Source organism: Teleopsis dalmanni, chromosome 2 (assembly GCF_002237135.1).
Source record: "Teleopsis dalmanni isolate 2A chromosome 2, ASM223713v2, whole genome shotgun sequence".
NCBI lineage: Eukaryota > Metazoa > Arthropoda > Insecta > Diptera > Diopsidae > Teleopsis > Teleopsis dalmanni.
Window position 1 is genome coordinate 199585915 of NC_051847.1, and position 19578 is coordinate 199605492.

Consider the following 19578-nt stretch of genomic DNA (forward strand, 5'->3'; position numbering starts at 1 on the left):
GTAGTTATTTTATATTATAGTACTACATATGTTTTTTATATTTTAATGTGTACATATATCCAAATTAAATACCTCTGATTGCCTGGTTGCCTGCAAAGTACAAGAGTTTTTGAATTATTCGAATCAATTTTTGCAAATGGGTTATTTGAAAATGTTAATACAAATGAGAATTTAGTGCTACACAACGAACTTAATAGTGCTTCATTACAGTGTTATATATGTTATATGTACATTTGTATGTATATATAGTTCAATTAAGCATTGGAAGAATTGTCTTACTGCTTTGTAGTCTTTTAATGCATATATAAATAATTGCTTATATTGTCACTAGGTCTATATCACGTTTAAGCAATTGATGATCTCGTTACGATTTCAATCTTAAGAGTTAATATATTTTGGTTTGGTAGCAAAAATTTTTGCTCAGACGCTTGAACTTTTTTAAGAGGAGGAACTTGTTTAAAGAACTGTTGTTGTATAAGTGAGCTCCTATAACCTCTATGTATTTTGTGATGGGTAGGATCACGGTTGCCACTTATAGTACTTTAGTACCAAAATTGGTACTTTTTTTTCCGTTTGGTACTCTAGTACTCATGTTCAAAAAATGGTACATTTTCGGCGACCCAACTTTATTGTTGCAATATACAATATAACTTGTATTGTTTTATACTTTTTATACATTTTATATAAATTGTAATTGTATTATTCTTATAAAAAGACAATAGAAAAATTTTGGACCTTTTTTTACAGAAATGGTACCTTTTTAAACCAAATTTGGTACAGGAAAAAATTTTCAAGTGGCAACCGTGGGTAGGAAGATCTCTATGAAAATCTTCCCTCCGTTGCTTGAATTTCTCCAAACGGAGTTTAAGAAGTGTTGGAATTTTACTGAATAACAGAGGTGTTCTCAATTTTACTTACTTTCAATGAACAGATGTCTTACTTACTTTCAATGAACAGATGTCTATTCTTTTCGTCGCTTCATTTTTATTAAGAGAAGGTGAAGATTAGTTAAAATTTTACTAGAGTTTCCTAAGCTGTTATTTAAAAAAACTTAGATAACCCAACCTTTAAGTACTTAATTTTGATGGAAAGTTTATGATAAACTAAGAAATTTTGAATACTTTGCTTAAGATGATGTTTTGAAATTCTTGCAGTTCTTTCTGAGTGGATTAAACTGTCTTATTAAGGACAACAACAACTTGCGTTTGAATAAGAACTTTATATTTCCAATCTCGCTTTTTTATTTTGAAGAGACGTTAGAGGTTATATTAGAAGGATCTATATGAATATTTCCCTTTCCTCGCTTTAGTTCTTTTAAAATTAATAAAAGACCATAAAGAGGTTTTTTCGAACAGTAGTGAAATACAACAACAAAAATTTATTTTTTTATATTATTTTAATTAATTGAATTTTTGGTTGACCATACAGTTGTTTCGAGTATTGCCAAATACCCATCATCAGTGGACTTGGATATAATTCTTGTATTTAATTATTCGTAAATTATTATTTTTTGAGACTGCAAGTACCAGGAATCGAACTCGGGTCCTGCCAAACCTTAACCAACTGATCCAAAGCCGTACTTGACTTTTTTGTTCGCATATTTATCTGGAGTTTTGTTACTATTACTATGAAAGTTTTTATTAACAAAATACCATAAAAGACCATATAAATATTCTATCTATAAATAAATATCTATAAATATTCGGAATTTTGAATATCTAGTGTAAGGCTTTCGAAGTTCGCGAAAAGTGGATTAAATAGTACTTAAATAATCATTACATTTCTTTGGTTTAGCTTTCTGCTATTGAAAAGAGTTTGCGCGTTTAAGAACTTAGAGTTCGTTAGAGCTATTTGAAGTACTTCAGTGGTACATTAAACTGCCTTACTTGAAGAGATAATGAATTGCAGTTTGAAGAGTAATATATATCTTCGGCTTAGTTCTTAAAGAGAGTCTAAAACTGAGTTTTAGTTTAGATGTGGTTTTTTCAAATCATCTTTTTGTCGCAAGTCAGGCCCAAGTATTTCATTGAATCACACAGTAGACTCCAGTGCTTTCTACATATCGAACTCAAGTGGTTTTTCTGAACTCTAAAAAAAATATTAGATGAATTTTTCCCACTAAAAAAATTTCCCACTTAGAGGGATATTCTTTATCTAACAAAAGATAGTGGGAATTCTGTATTAGAATAACTCATATTATGTATGCAACATATTCATTGGTAATTAAGCAGCTTTAATTTATTTTCGACAAATTTTAACACAAATATCCTTTACATTATAAGATATAATTTACATGCTTTGTCTGCTGATATTTTGTTTTTTTTTCCACAGGAAAAGACTAAAATTAATGTTCGCTAACTTTGGTTGAACACTTGTGAAAATTACATGAGAAGGACGAAGTGCATGTAGTTAAATTTTTAAGCAGAGGCAACAACGCATCATTAGGTACGGAAAACACAACAACAACAAGTTGCAATGACAAAGGCAATCACAGTTGCACTTACAACAACAGCGGCTGCAACAACTGAAACGACAAGTGGAGAAGGACAACAAAAGGATGCCAAATGAGCTAACAAACAAAATGCTAGTTAAATATGCATATGTGACTGTGTGTGTGTGTGAGTGCATCTGATTGTAAACGTATCACACGCTCAAAGAAAATACAACAGAGGATGTGGGTGTTCACTGTGTGTGTGTGTGTGTTGTTTCGTACGTTCTAATGTGTGTGTTATTAGAGCAAATCAGCTTAAATTGTGGGCACTGATGTAATTTAGTAGAAAATGCAAACAAAGTGCAACAGCAGCAAAACAATGAAAATTGTTTTACAAGCAACTAATGAACACAAGAGTGCACATGTGAACATGTACCGATGGCGAGGAGTGAAAAAGTTCGAACATGGAATAAACGATGTGTACAGGATACACTTTTTTGTGACTTTTTCCAGGATATTAATTTATAACTTTTTTCATGTAATAATTGGCACTGTTATTAGAGATATGCTACACGATAAGCGTTAGTTTCATTCTTCAAAAAATGATATTTATATATAAAAAATTTATAGTCGATTCTCTACTTTCAATAAATTTTTTTTTTCTTCATTGCTGCCTAAAAGTATGCAAAATTAATTTAAACACTTTAAGTCCTACTCCTCCAAATGAACCATAAATAAAGTACGCTTGGCACAACTTCACAAAACTTTGAATCACCAAACTTAACAGAAAGTAAAAAAACAAAAATCATAATAAAGCTGACAAAGAACTTAAACAAAAAATGGAAAACTGCATCAAGTCACCAGAAGTCAAAAATTTAGAAAATGGTTTCAAGTACTCCTCATCATTACAATGTCCTTATGAAAAATATTTTTCGTTTTAGTTAAGGAGGGGGAAAAAAAACTTTTTATGCAAAACTGGACACAACCAGAACGACTAACAGAAGAAGGCATTTCTTTTTTACACGGAAGGTATGTTCAAAACTTTTTACCAACAGCACACCCACAGCTCCTTGAATTGCATGCAATGACGCTTATGACGCATGTGACTTCGAACGTCAGTTTTCGAGCTGATTTTTAAATTTATTGGCAAAAGTGGCATACGTGAAGAGCACTTTTTACTTTGGGGTCCTCGCACAGTGAACATTTTAATAAATTTTATGCACCAAACCAAAAGTTTTGCATGCAAAAGTTTTGTTAATTTTATGTGAAACGTGCTTTGTGAAATTAATATGAAATACTTTCTTTCGTTAAGGAAAAAAATTTTGTCACAATTCGAAAATTTACCGACAGGATTCTAAATTTCAAAAGTTTACTACTTTTTATTAATTTAAACGTATGAATTTATTTGAAAATTTTACAGTTTGATATTAAATTTTGTTTTAAAATTAATTTTTGCATTTATGACATTTTCAATTACTTACCTCACTTTACGTTTTAGAAATTATATCAATATTACAAATCACCTTTTTTAGATTAAAGTTGACCCTGCCCTTTTTTGACAAACATCTGTTGACAAATTAGTTTTTTATGTGGTGAAAAATCGTAGTAAAAAAAAAATTATACTAAACATTTTGCAAATATCAATTATTAATAAAAATAAATTTTTGACTTTCTAGACTTTCTAGTCAATCTCTCACTACTTCATCTTTCACTCTTAGTCTTCAACTGCTTCTATATGTTCCTCCGAATCCACACTTTCTTGTATCTGCTCTGCCCTCAACTCCACAAATACTCCTCCACCATATTCTCAGCTACATGCTACACCTCAAACTCTTCCTCCTCCCCGTCCTCCTACTCCCTTCTTAGCATAATGTACATTTATTTTTGGTTTTACTAAACATATTTGCATGTGAACTTCTGGACATATCCTTGCTCTGTATGACTTCAAGCATTTCGGTATGCCGACATGCATGTTGATTTGCATGCGCTTAAGAAGTTGCTAACTTTGTTGTAAAGGTGAAGTCCTCTTCAAAGTAAAATTGTGCAACAAAATAGTAAATTTTTTGTAAAATGAAAACAGCAGTTGTACATTTAAATGTAAGTCGTTACAAAGTGAATATTGTCAAGTTGATATGCTCTAAATAAAGTCCGGCAGTGTGCTCTACACTGACTCTCAAGTGCCTTACTGATTTTCCAGTTGCAGTTAAGGGGTACTTACGTTTCCGCTTTGAATAGCGACAGTATTTGTTATTATATACTTTGTTATATTATATATATATTGTATATATTTCTAAATAGATTTATTTCATATAAATTGCATTTGTGTATTTCTTTTGAGAGAATTTCTGTTGAATCAGCCACTCTGAAAGAAATGAAAAAATTCCTCTTTTGAAATATTTAATAAAATTTACGAAAAAAATAGTAATTGAACTTTTCCAAAATTAAATTGAAGGAAATGCACTTGAAATATGTCTGGGTGGATTTTTATATTTAGAAAAAAAATATTTTCTAAATACCAAAGGAATAATTGTGTGACTCACTTAAGTTTATAAGATTGTTTAAGGTCATTGAGTGAATATACTTGATACTAAAAAGTACTTGATATGCTTAGAAAAATAATGTATATGATTTTGAAACGCTTACAAGTAAATACTCTTACAAGTCTGTTTATATTTATTAGAGAACAACGTTTTACTATCACAATAAAGAAATATTTTCTTTGTACAAATTTTCGATATATTATTTGCATTTATTTATTCAGCACCGATGATCCTGTTGGCTTCAATTCTACTATCATTACACTATGCACTACAAAATAGTGCCACTTTAGTAAGCATAAGTAAACTTCATCATTAAAGAAAATTCTGGAATGAAAAATTGCTTTAATTACCAACTGGTTGACTTGCTATTCCCTGAAGTTTCAATGAATATGATGATCGTACGGCCTTTAATCTATGCTGTCTTGTTTTATGCTATCCTTCAATTAAGTCACTTCAACCAATTATATTTTTTTGTAATTGAGACTTAGATATACTGGTTAAGTTCGTTTGCCACTTTTAGCGAAATGCTTTAAATTACTGCACATTTGTCAGTGACAATAAAGTTTAATTTTAGACTATTTAGAGGCTTCGCTGGCTGGGTCATGTCATGAGAATGTATGACGATGTTTCAGCACAAAACATAATTAACGCAGCAGTTGGATGTAGAAGACTTAGAGGTAGACCATGTCTTCCATGAGGTGATCAAGTTGAGGGAGCACAATCGACCGTAGCGCGATAACAGATAAGTAAGTAAGTAAGTAAGTAAGTAAGTAAGTAAGTAAGTAAGTAAGTAAGTAAGTAAGTAAGTAAGTAAGTAAGTAAGTAAGTAAGTAAGTAAGTAAGTAAGTAAGTAAATGTAAAGTAAGTAAGTAAGTAAGTAAGTAAGTAAAGAATAAGTAAGTAAATAAGTAAGTAAGTAAGTAAGTAAGTAAATAAGTAAGTAAGTAAGTAAGTAAGTAAGTAAGTAAGTAAGTAAGTAAGTAAGTAAGTAAATAAGTAAGTAAGTAAGTAAGTAACTAATATAAGTAAGTAAATAAATAAGTAAGTAAGTAAGTAAGTAAGTAAGTAAGTAAGTAAGTAAGTAAGTAAGTAAGTAAGTAAGTAAGTTAGTAAGTAAGTAAGTAAGTAAGTAAGTAAGTAAGCAAGTAAGTAAGTAAGTAAGTAAGTAAGTAAGTAAGTAAGTAAGTAAGTAAGTGCTGGATTCAAATGGCCATCAATTGTTAAAAATGCTTTAGAAGTTTTATCCTTGTTATACTGTTTAACGCCTTTGATTTTTAACTTTATGCAGATTTTGTCATTTTTTTAACATCGTAGAGCCTTCAGAAATCATCTTTACGCAGAGTGTTGCCGTGTCTGCATATCCTTGACAGTGGAACTGGCGGCAACACTAAGTTACTTGGTACCAATTGTAATTAAAAACTGAAAAATAAAACTGAAAACTGTAACTGAAACTAATACCTTTGCGCAAAATCAATGGGTCGATAAAAAAGAACAGCCAAACTAATGATTTATCTTAAAGTAAAATTCTATTAAAAAATAAAAAGCTTTAAAGATGAATTGACTTAAATTTAAATTTGTGAAAAACTCAAACAAGACGTAATTTAAAAAAAAAGAAAATTGTATCTATCGTATTTTAAGTTAATCTAACAAAACAGATAAGAGAAAAACTCATCAAGCCTTTATACAATATCCTGAAGGCATGTTAGAATGACAGCAGTATAGCTTTAACCATAAAATTTAATCAAACTCATAAGAGTACATAAGTTAATAGCCTCAAGCAGTGCACTTTAAAATGAAACCAATATTGCAATAAATATAATCTTGCTTACATTTTAAAGTGCCTTCAGGCCACAAATTACTACTTATTCAATAGCATCCATCTGCCACTTGGAACTGTGCAAATATCATTTACCAAGGAATCAACACTAACTAAGCCAGGCAAATTGGCTTGAGCCATCCCTGAAAAAGAAAAAATGTAATCAATTTTAGTCATCAAAGTTTATCGAAACCCACACAAACTCTTAGATACGCGGAGTCAATTTTTGCATATGTGCTTTGATATAGAGAAAGTCCTTTGTGTTGAGCGTTATAACAGCACTTTTTTGTTTGACTCTATCTAAAGTCGTTTCACTTTGGCACCTTCCTTAGTGTAACACTCCTTTTTTGTATTTTTTATTTTTATTTATTATTTTTTTTATTTATTATCCCTATAAGTTGCTTTGGAAAATGCATTTTCATTTAATGGCAATGAGTGTCTAAGTACCAAAGAAAATGTTGCTCATAATGTTGTCCTTACTTTGCAAACATCCACATTTTGAGACATTCTTTATTTGTTGTTAGTGTTTTGTTAAATTTTATTGTCATTTCATCGTATCCCTTGGGAGATACAAAATTTTTTATATTTTTATCTTTGAAAAATGAAACGTTTTGCTGCTGCACAAACTCTTAATCAATGATTTTGTCAAAGTTTTGATATGTTGCAAAATTGTTGTCAATTTTTTTGACTACTATTCTGAGTACTCTTATCTCAGTGAACGAAATTTATTACCAGAAAAGGCAAAAATTATGACAGGCTCACCTTAGGGCATTTCGATTGCTTCTGAGATTCTTTGGACGACCAAAGCTTTTAACGTAAAAGGCAAATAAAATGAAGTCTTATTTTAAATAAATAAATTTTGTATATATATTATATTTTTCTCTTAGTTATATGTATTGAAAATAACTTATTTTATCAGAATTCAATAAAAATTTTTTACAACAATATAAAGTAATTTATTAGAAGTTCGGTTGAAAATTACTCACTATGAAAGCTATGAACTAATTGATGTAGTATGATGTGATTCTATATTTAAATTTAATTAAGGTCTTCAAAATACTACACTCTTTATTTAGATCACTTTATTTTTCAGTATGAAAAATCTTGTAAAATAAGATATTATATTTATTTCAGTTACATGATAAGTTAGAGAGAAATATATATATTTCGTATGTAAATAAAATTTTTGTATAATCAAAATATTTCATCGCTTTAAATTTAGTCAGAATTGAGTGTAATTGATTGTAGCTCCACGTTATATAGTACTAGTATGTATTACTAAAACTGAGTCTGTCTGAATTTAACGAATGTCATACTAAATTAATGGATGATCATCGAAGTAAATGAATGAAATTTCTGAATATAATTGCATTAAATTTAGTCAGAATTGAGTGAAATTGATTGAAGCTCCATGTTATATAGTACTATATAGTACTAAATTAATGGATGATCATCGAAGTAAATGAATGAAATTTCTGAATATAATTGCATTAAGTTTAATTAGAAAGTGTTCCGCGCACTGTATCCAATATTTGCAGACTTTGGTTTAGTCTAGTACATTGATCTGTTAGAAGAGTTTGAGAAAAACTAGATGGATTTGTTTCAACGATTTATTATATTAAATGGTAAAAGTTCAATTTAAGCAGAACACAGTTAATTTGTTCTCACAATAATTATATTATTCTGATTCCGAATTCAGAATAATTATAATCTGAATTAAAAAACTTATAAGCACAGTTTAAATAAGACGTGATGGTTTTTTTAATACGATTTATTGTACTTCGAATCGGAATATACACTTATTCAGAGAATAGTAATTTCATTTACTACTAAAAAAAACAAGCTTCAGTTAAAACAGACAAATATTACAAATCATTTCTGCTTTTAACCTAACTAACAACAGCAGCACTTCAGCTGATTGCGAATAGTAACATAACTTCCCACACAGTTGGCTGTTATATTTAACAAGTGACGTTACTTAGTATGTTAATCATATCAGAACAATTAACATAATGTTTAAATAATATGTTAACAACATTTTCCCTATTATTATTTTATTATTATTATTAAACAACTTATACAATCTTTACTTTGTAATTAATGTTGAAATTTTAGAGATTTTATTTTAATTTTTTCTATTATTATTTTATTTTGTTTTATAAATGTTATTTGCAAGAAAAAAAAATACAAAAACATTTTATATATTTTTAAAATCGTGTGAATTTACTACTTAGAATATAAATCTTAAGCAAGATTTTCATCTTTTGAGTATGGAAAATAAACAAGCCATAAAAATAAAATTTTTACAGTTGTTAACAACCATTCAAATATACTAGAGTCTGTTTAGTTGTGTTCTAGAAATCTACATAATCAAATACATAAATTTATGTACTTGCAAAATTTTTGAAGGAAATGTTAGTTATACGATAACAAAATGGCGCCTTGTCTTCAACTCTTTTCTTTGCCACAAACAACATCCTGTAATCGTAAAGTAAAGGACTTACAATATTTGTTTCCGGCAAGAATATATTGGACATAAATTCAACAAATTTTAGAAACGATTTGGCCATTTTGTCTTGAAATCATTTTTTATTAACATTTAAATATTTTTAAAATACTCTTATTAAGAAAAAGAAAAAAATTTAATATTTTTATTCAATCATATTTTTTCTTTCTCTATCCCTAAACATTATTTTTCTTAAACTTTTATTGAATTTTAAATTAAATCTGCAATTTTTTCTTTATAAAAAGTTTAACTTTTGCTTTGTATTTTCTGGTAATGACTTTATTTTTCTTGCTAAAACTGTAGCTAAAAATAAAAAGTTTTAAATTTGATTTTTAGTCAAATCCTATTTTGGTTAAATCCGGCTTGCCAAATAGCAAAATTTAACCTATATACCCAATATAGCAGCCAATAAGGCCCAAAGCGAATGCTATGGTACACTGTACACTGTGCTCTGTACCATCGAGTCAGTCAATATGTATAACAGCAGTTCAATCAGCATGAATTATGCAAATCTGTAAGTGAGAAAAAATGGCAGCAAATAAGCTTTAAAATTAGGAATAAGGAAGGAGCAGGATTCAGCAAAATTCAGGAAAGTTTTTCCTGTTTTCATTTTGTGGAAGTATCAATTTATTGGCATGTACTGCCAGGAACATATGGCAAAATGGGCGTGCGTCCTTATGTTATCGCATATTTAATTTTAAATTGTGTGACGTTTGATGACATTTAAAAACAACGCAACATCAAATCGATTTGTGGTTAAATTATAAAAAGGTCTTAAGGACTTACAGCAAAGGAAACACCCATAAAATTATGCAAGAAAAACAATAACAAGCAAATTGAAAGGCAACTAACTCCTATATCTCATGCTTGCCTTCAAATTTTTTATTTTTTATATATAATGTTTTATATCCTTGCACAAAAAAGGGCATGTACTTAATTTGAAAAACCATTAGCTTATTTTAAGCATTTAAGTGAAAATAAAAAACAAAAATGTTGAAAAATTCTATCAAAAGAAATGTTTACCAACTACTAGGATATACCCGCACAGGATTGGGGACGAATAAATGGCGAGTTTGGTGTTTGCAAACCAGCGCCAAAATGAAATTGGCCGATAGCATAACAAGGAATTATGTAAATTTTCTTATCAGCCCTTTTAATGTTCCTTCATTTTCGCAATATGTTTCTAGGGAGATTTTTAGCCAGGAGCATTTGGCGCGATGCTTCTGGTTGCCTAAGGAATAAACATATATGATGTACTCTTACTTTATATCTTTGAGCAAATAAATTGTATAGTAAATTTATTTTTTTAAATAAAGAAAACATTTTATGTTGATTAATTACTTACTTACTATTTATAGTTAAATAGTTTCTATTATTTGGTGTTAAAAGATGAGAAGTTCTCGAACGTAAAAAGGACTTTTAAAAAACAAGCATTTTTGTTGAGATAATCCATAAATAATTAAGTTTATTTATAAAATAGAGCCTTTACTAATATATAGTTAAAATCTTAGGACACTTAGACGAATAGTGTCTAGAAGCAGGTTCAAGCTATTGCGGTCTCCATTCTTTAATACACTCGACGATATATACAGTATTAGTTTTGCGCAGATACTTGCTATATTTATCAGATAGAGCCTTTACTAATATATAGTTAAAATCGTATGACACTTAGACGAACAGTGTCTAGAAGCAGGTTCAAGCTATTGTGGTCTTCATTCTTTAATACACTCGACTATATTTACAGTATTAGCATTGGTTAGATATTTGCTTTTATCAATGCATCTAGTCATTCCAATATGACCAATTTTCTACCCACTCGTGTAAGGAATATGGAATTAAAAAGACTTTCTTAGCTAATTGTGAAGGATTTGTTCGTTCTTCCACTACATATTGCCTTACCTATCCTAAACGAGTAGTTGCATAGCTAATGTATTGCAAAAGGCTTTCGATGCGGCCACCTGTGGGTGGAGCGTCAACAACTCTAAAAGAGCGCCAGAAGGAAAGAGGGCCACGAAGAGCACGACTTCAGAAGGAAGTCGAACGCTCTCTTAATAAAACTCAACCAAAATGAGCACCATAGGGGTGTTACAGGCGAACCTGCACCACGCGAAAAGAGCATCGGCTACCTTGTGCATCGGCCGATGCTCGCCACAAAAGGAGTGTCCATAGCGCTTATCCAGGAGCCATGGACAGTCGGTGGGCATATAAAAGGCCTTCAATTTCAATCAAGTAAGTTGATATATAAACGTGACATAGAGTCGGCTAGAACTGCTATACTAGTAAACAAAAATGTTAACTGTATTCCAATTCCAGATTTCATCCAGAGGGACTTGGTGTCGGCCATTTTTGAGGTCCCGACGGAGTGCGGAACACGAGAGATCGTGATCGCATCGGCCTACTTTCCAGGCGATGCAGATGAAGCACCACCTAAACCAGTCACAAACTTGGTAAGTTATTGCATTATCTTTGTAGTAAACTTACATTAGCAAAAGTTCATATTACAAGTCCGTGGAGTTTCTATCTTACTAGTCATAAAGAAATTATAACAGACATAAAAAAGGAATTGTGTTTGATATTTCGTATCATCCTATTAAAAACTACTTCACTTTCAAGTTAAATAAAAATGCTAGTCACATGATTAGCGGTTTTATAATTTTGAATATAATAAGGACTATCAGGACTCCAGACAATTTAGTGACATTTACACAGTTATTTGTGAATATTCACAAGCTTAAATATGACAATTGTTTTTATTATTGACAGGCGCCAAGTGGGACTATCTTCACAACATTGGAAAAAGTCCCGTACGAAATGTACCCACAACAATATCTATATTTTTGTAGTAATTATTAATAGTGTTAATATTATACAATGGTTATTAAATAGTCTACACTATGAATGAGCAAGTCTTAAGCTTATCAAATGAATGCTTCAGACAAGAAATAACAAATGAAACTCAAATGGAGCTATAAAAAAAGAATCACAAAATGCATATCATTTCATTTTGCAAGGACTAAGGAAGGTTGGTAACAATTATTTTAAGTTAAAATATTAATTTATTAAAACTAAATAGAATACACCATTGTCACAACATGGAATTAAGAATATTCGTCTATGTACAATTCTCTCAAAGGATTTAATAACTCAATGAGGCAAGTAATGAACCTTATTTCTTACTCCTTATAACAAACTATTTTAATACCTTATTAATGGACTAGAACTGAAATCGCTTGATTAACTGTTTATATAAAGACCTTTACCAGTGTTTTCATACTTAAATATCAAGATAAAACCATACCATTGCAATTAAGCATATAAGCATATGGAATTTATTAATAGGCATTAAGATAACATTTACTGTATGTTAGAAATTATTCACATAAATATGTATAAAATATATTGATATATATGAAATTTGTAATAATAATTTATTCACAACTTAAAAAATAAAACAAGACAACAAAAAAAGTGGTTTAATGTAGCACTTTTTTATCACATTTAATTTTTAAGAAAAAACTGTTGCGGTTTTTGCTCTTACGACGGCGCACTGGATAGACCATTGACCTACGACACAAAGGGTCCGAGTTCAATTCGTCGCCGATGGATTTTTATAATAATTTTTTATTATATTATAAAAAATAGAACATAATATTAACATACACAGAATATTTTTTTCTTAGTTTTATATATGAATTTAAATAATTTTTTTATTTTATATGAATAATGAACATCATGCAACATCTTAAAAATAATACTTAAATTTTGAAGAGTTGCCAGGAAGGTATGAAATATATTCTTCACACATATAATGTAGAATGTAGACTATATATTTGTTTATTGAAATATAATATATAAATGAATAGGATTTTGTAAAACGTAAAAAAGACTTCTTAACATTATACTACCCTGTTGTGATTAGATATCAAAACTTGTGACTATATATAATATGTTTATTTTAATAAGTTATTGAGAGACGGTAACTCTACCACCAAGCTTACTATTGAATTAAAGTACTTGTTAGTAGCACTTTTTTTTGCAAAACTTCCTTCTACTTAATTTAAATACAGAAATAACATGCACGATTGATGGCCCTCCCATGGCACAGTGCAAGTAGCAGTTCACTGTCGCGCGAGGAGTGTGGGTTCGATTCCCACAGAGTGCCTGGTGTTGGTGGGTGGTGAGATGGCTCCAATGCTGCTATGAGAGTGATGCTGTAAGTGTGTCTGCATCGGCGGTTGAACTCTCGCATGTACAAAGCTATTCGAAGATAGATGGTTGCAGAAGGTAATGCCGACTCTTTGACCCTTACCGGAGAGGATTCTTAACGACAGCACTATAACACAAACGAAAAGGGAGGGGGGGGGGTCTCTTCTGCACTCATCTTCATTGAACAAAACCAAACCTTGGGCACGTGAGGCGGCTCAAAACAAAACATAACAAGCTTCAAAAAAAAAAAAAAATGATAAAAATTTTGCTTTGTTTTTGGTATACAAGTTTTTATTTGCAGCGACTAAAATTACGATCCTGTGATATTGCATTTAATTTTTATGTTTGTATGAGTTCCTTCACAATTGTTTTCATTCCAATCAGTAAAACGTTCTTGTGGCTTGGGTAATGACTTTTTTTTTTTAAATGAAAAATTATGTTATATTTTTAAGCTTGGCTAAAATAATGGGAATACATTTATAACCGCAGTTTCATAACTTTTCTAATTCCAATAGATACAAAATGTAAAGTGTTCTGGTCTCCATGCGATACTGCCATGCAGGCGTACAGAGATCAAGTGCTGCCAATATGTAAAAATTTCAAATTCATATTCACGTAAAATTCTAAAATGACACAAACCTAAAATAAAGAATGGAAATTAATAAAAAAGAGACAAGAAAAAAAGAAACTGAATGAAAAATCAAATTAAGACAGCACAGAATTAATTAAATTTTCACCGAAAAGAAAAAAAACTTTTTCATAAGCTCGGAATTTTAATTATAAAAGTTTTGGACTTTGAGCATTTTGACTGACGCTCGCCGATTGTGTTTGTTGGTGAAGGCTGGCAACGCCATTGAACCGGCCAGGAACGCATTTACGCCCGCGATTCTTGCTTTAACTACTCCGATAGTTACTTTTTTAATTGAGGCCTTTTAACTTTTGGCACAATGCAGTTTGCGCAAATTTCCACAATTTTCATAATGCTTCGCAGTTTCACTTTTTCAAATTTTCATAATTTTCACAATTTTGTAATTTTCACAATTTGAGCAAATTTCAACAATTATCTCGATATTAATTATAATTTTTAAACAAAATCAAGTAAAAGAAATTGAAGGAAAAGTTGAAAGTAGAAAGAAATTGTGTAAAATATTTTTCTTTAGAAAGTAGCGAACGGTTTTCATTTGCAACTTTTAACGCTAAGTTTTACTTATAACTTTCTATACTTTTCTTTACACTATTTTAGCTATAATACTGATTGGCATTATTAGTTTTTCTGAAAGCTTCATGGAAAGTCCAAGAATATAGTGTTATATGTAACACGACTGTGCTTTAAAGCTAACCAGCTTATATTATAGAAATGTAGAGTTATTATTTCCAGATAGTTATTTCCAGATAATAGCCAATAGTCCCATGGATCTGGGCCTATTGCCTCCTTTCCACTAAGTCATTTTAAATATCAAATATTGTCAGTATAATAAAAACCGGTAGTCATATGTCATTATTAGCATTTTTGTCATGTAATGAAAACCTATTTGACACACCAGTCAATTATAATTGTCATTTAAAATGACATAGTGAAAACAAGGCTTAAATCTAATTTTATAATGTAAAGCAGGTGTGTTATTTGAGTAATGAAATTTCGAATTCAACTTTATTTTAGATTGTCAATGTTAATTTATATGAGTGTGTATACGATTGTACAAACATATAAGTAACCATATATGCATATTCATTTGTATAAACAATGTAGAGCTAATGGAGTAATATCGCTCTTGGTTCAATATAATAGATACATCAATAGCAAAGGTATAGTTATATTAGCATATCTACGCCTATGACAGTTCTCTGGCTACCCACATGTCACTATGTGTGTTACATATACGGTTTATGTAGAGTGCAACTAGAAATTGGTTTCGTATATGAGTAACCATGTATGTATGTCTACTTATATACACAACAAGGACCCCATGTGGTGATGTATATAATAGATACTTCATTTGCAAAGACATGTGTACTTATATATATTCTGACGTTATCCCTAGCCACTTTCTTTCAGTATCACTTAGTATATCAGTTTGTGATGCGTGTAGGGTATAATTGCTTTCGTTCAATGCTGATTTTCAAACTTTGTTCTCATAATTGTTGGAAGACTTTTTCCACTGGCATTGCAATTAATTAACTCGTTTTGTTTGATTTGAATTTAAATGTGGTTTCGCCTGTTTCTTGGTGTGGATTCAGTGTGAGAATATATATATATATATATAACTATACATGTATTGAAATTTGAAAGAGTTAGTATATATGTAATTTCAAATGCAAATTAAGGCTCATAATGCAAGTTATCATAAAAAATTATATTCCATAATATAATGAAAATTATTGCGTACAATTATTGTATGAATTAATTGATGTATACTTTGCATTGTCATTTATTCAATATTAAGTTATCAGAATATAGGAAAAGTCCATCAGATAAAAATATGATATAACAAATCAGATAAAAATATGATATAACAAATTAGGGAAGTTATATACTGGTAGTTATCACTTTTTATTAGTTTCATCTAGTGACATCTACTATGCTAATCTAGTGACATCTATAAATAGTTAATTTAACAATAGTGAATAGTCTATGTACCACAACGAATAATTGAAATCAATGACACATAATATTTTCGTGAATATTACTCAATTCATGATAATAGTTGAAAAGGTTTAATGTGTTTTGGTTGGCTTCTTAAGTAACTTTTGTCTAAGGTGATTAGTTTTCTACTGCCTTAAAATGGAAGACTTACAAATCAAAATCTTAGCACTTAGTCTTCTAATAATCTCTTTTTATTGTTTTTCTTTCATTTTAATTGCTCTTTTGAGAAAGCAACAAATAACTGAATACCTTTATGAACGAGTTTTGAGACATAGGACACAAAGTCAAAAGCCGAACTATTCCATTTTAATCAGACTGTCGAAGATGTTAAAGAATTAAAACAAGGATTTGAAAAATGAATCATGAATAAATCCTTTACACCAATAAGAACTGGCTTTTATTTTTCTGAAGTGCAACTATATTACAAATTTTAAAATTCATTAGAAATATTTTCTTAAAGTAGGCCAGACCTCTGTACTACCAGCAGCAAGGGAAAGATGCTTTAGTCTTATAACGAATCAGTTGATAATAAAACGGGATCATTTGTGTATGGACGAAGTCTTTTTTTACGACTTCCGTACAGTTTTGCTACTTCAGTAAGGACAACTGATGATTAAGGTCACTGTGTCTTTCTAGACATCTAGGATGGTTATTATAAGAGTAGGACTTTTTTGTGGATATGTTGTTGGCTTCTTTATTAATTTACAAGTTGAATATGGAATTTATTTGATTACCCATTTACGATGTTTTTTCCAAATAAGAGATGAGATTTTTTATTACAGTGAAGACAAGGTCACAGGAAAAGTTATTTTTTTTTAGGAAAGGCTACTATAAAGCGTGAAACCATTTTATAGAAAATCTTTCTGGCTACATTCTCTTGATAAAAATCTAAAGTTTATTATTATACATCTAGACGGCTTTTAGTAAGTATTGTAGACTTACTGTTAATTTGAAAAATGAATATCTTTTTATTATTTACTTAAGATTTTTAGTTTGATTTGCAATTTATATTCTTTATTTTTATGTGCCGTTCCTATACATGAAATGTGCATGATACCCAGGGTTACTTTCCAATATTTGACTATAGTGCTTAATTGCCAAAGATGCTAATTGGAAGTGTAATATCTTATGGACTATTATTGACTATGGACTATTATTTGTGATTTTCGAGAATAGAGACGTTGTTAGAGATTATTTTCAGTTAAGCCTGGAGATATTATTAATGCGGCATTAATAAAAGAATATATAGGGGAACTGATTTTAATGCTACAGAATTATAAGAATCATAACATAAGTTGTATCGAACAGGCTATTACTATAAAACAGGCTACAATATAGACAATAGAAGATAACATACTTCACTATCTTCACTACCATAACAAAGTTTGAATCATATTTAAACTGTTGAATGTTTAAAATGACTAAAAAAGGACTAAAGAAAAAACTAAAGGAAGGATTCAAGAAAGGACTTGCATCTAAATATGTTGCTTAAGCAAATAGTAAAAGTGCAAGGAAAACAGAGCACAAGTTCATCCTATATATACCAAAATATGTATATGTGTATGCGTATGTATAAATGTGGCTGTTGATGATGTGCCATTAAGAGCAGAGCAACTGAAAAGTTGCAGCACAGACAACCAGGATAGACAACCAGGACAGACAAGACACGCAAATTGAGTTGCATGCCTAATTACATGATTTGTGCTCGTAGGACCGCTAATATAAAATACTTAAATTTTTAATTTTATTTTCATATTATGAAAATCATCAGAAAGTTTAAATAAATTTCAGCACACTTGTGTAAATATTCAGTACGTTTTGCTTGTCTATCGCCTCTCGCTTCCCGTTTCCCGTTTCTCGTTTCTCGCCTGCTCTCAGTATCCTGCGCATGTGTTATGTCAACATAATTACCGTGCCAATTATGTTTTAAGTAACATCAAACAAGTGCGCACCGGCACACTTACATGCGAGCTTGAACCATTCGCTGCTTCCATAACCTCCGCCACTGCTGTACGTGTAACTTAAATACAGCGAAAAAGTGTTTGAACGTGTGTACGCGTTTTTTCGCTTTTTTGCTTTTCACATTTTATGTTTTCTTACAAACTTTGTATGTTGATGATGTCGTGTCTGCATGTCATTCACGTTGTAAGCTCATGTTTGTTACAGTTCAGTGTTACAGCGTTTATGTGTTCTCTTTTTTCGGTAGTTTTTTGTTATGTCAAACTATGTCCGGCAGGCAAGAATGTCACCTTGTTACAGTCTGCTTTGTTCGCCGATGGATGGGGTGCTATGAGGCGACAGGCGACGAAGTTTGTGTCATTTAATTGGTTTCGCGGTATGCGACATTCATTTAATTCGCTGCAGTGGCAAATTGGTTTTTCGCAAGTTTCACGTGTCCTTCTCAACGTGACCAAATTAAAGAAAAATATAATTTTGCGAATTTTTAAAATAAATTTAAATGAAATTTGAATTTTGTTATGCGTTGATTTTAATATAATTTAAATGAGCACTTTTTTTTTATAATTTTTAGCTTTAAATGAAATCTTCTTAGTGACTGAATAGATCACAAAACGTTTAAAATAAATGAAGTTATTAAAATGTTAGTGGAGGTCAAGATTCGCGAAAATCCTTACAAAATGGAGGTCGCTTGTAGGAAGATTACACTTAAGACGATTTAAGAATTCTACGGAACTGAACAAGAACGGCTCTATAATCGTAATAGGAGTTCTAAGTGTGCCCTGTAGGTTATCATCTCACAAAACTGAATTCTTACCCAATAGGAATCTTTAGATTTTTTAGGGAAAATGATGAAATCTCAAATCACAACCTGAGAGTCTGAAGCAAAAACGAAAGAAATACTTAAGTGGACATCGTACATCTTATATAAGGAAATAAAGCTCTGTTACGTAGTAAGTCACTATATAAGCACAGCCACTTATTTTGTTATAATGATAGGAATCGAAATCGATAGACTCCAATGTGTTAAATATCTAAATTGCTACAGATTATCAGACTAGGGTTACTTAAATCATCTTTTATTTAATATATAAACATTCGCTTACTTTCATGCCTTTTTTTTTATTGATGCGCTTCGGGATTTAGATATATAAATTTGATAAAGGTGTCAACTAAGAGAGACTTTGAAATCAAGTCTGTGTCTTACTGGATAATGTTAGAAAGTAGGCTTATAAGGTGGTGTTATAAAATATAACTACTTTATCAGTTAAAGAATACTTTCAGATACTAATTCATCTCAAAAATGAAACGCGATATAAGTAACAAGGGTACTGATTTTAAACATTTCATACGAAACAATTTATATTATTTTTGCTCTATAAAGAATATTAAATAAAGTACTCTAACCAACTAAAAGCAGTAATAATGGCATTCATATCCTACCTGGACATTCAAACTGGTATGGCAGGGCATTATCAA

At 30.4% G+C, this 19578-nt stretch overlaps 1 protein-coding gene across 1 annotated transcript in view; it reads right to left on the reverse strand.

Moving 5' to 3' along the window:
• Positions 1–6829: 6829 nt before the first annotated feature.
• LOC119676537 overlaps positions 6830–19578 on the reverse strand; it is a 69191-nt gene continuing 56442 nt past the window's right edge. Inside the window, exon 3 of the mRNA XM_038087778.1 lies at positions 6830–6930. Within this exon, the coding sequence (XP_037943706.1) occupies positions 6830–6930 (101 nt within the window). The remainder of the gene's footprint in view (positions 6931–19578) is intronic.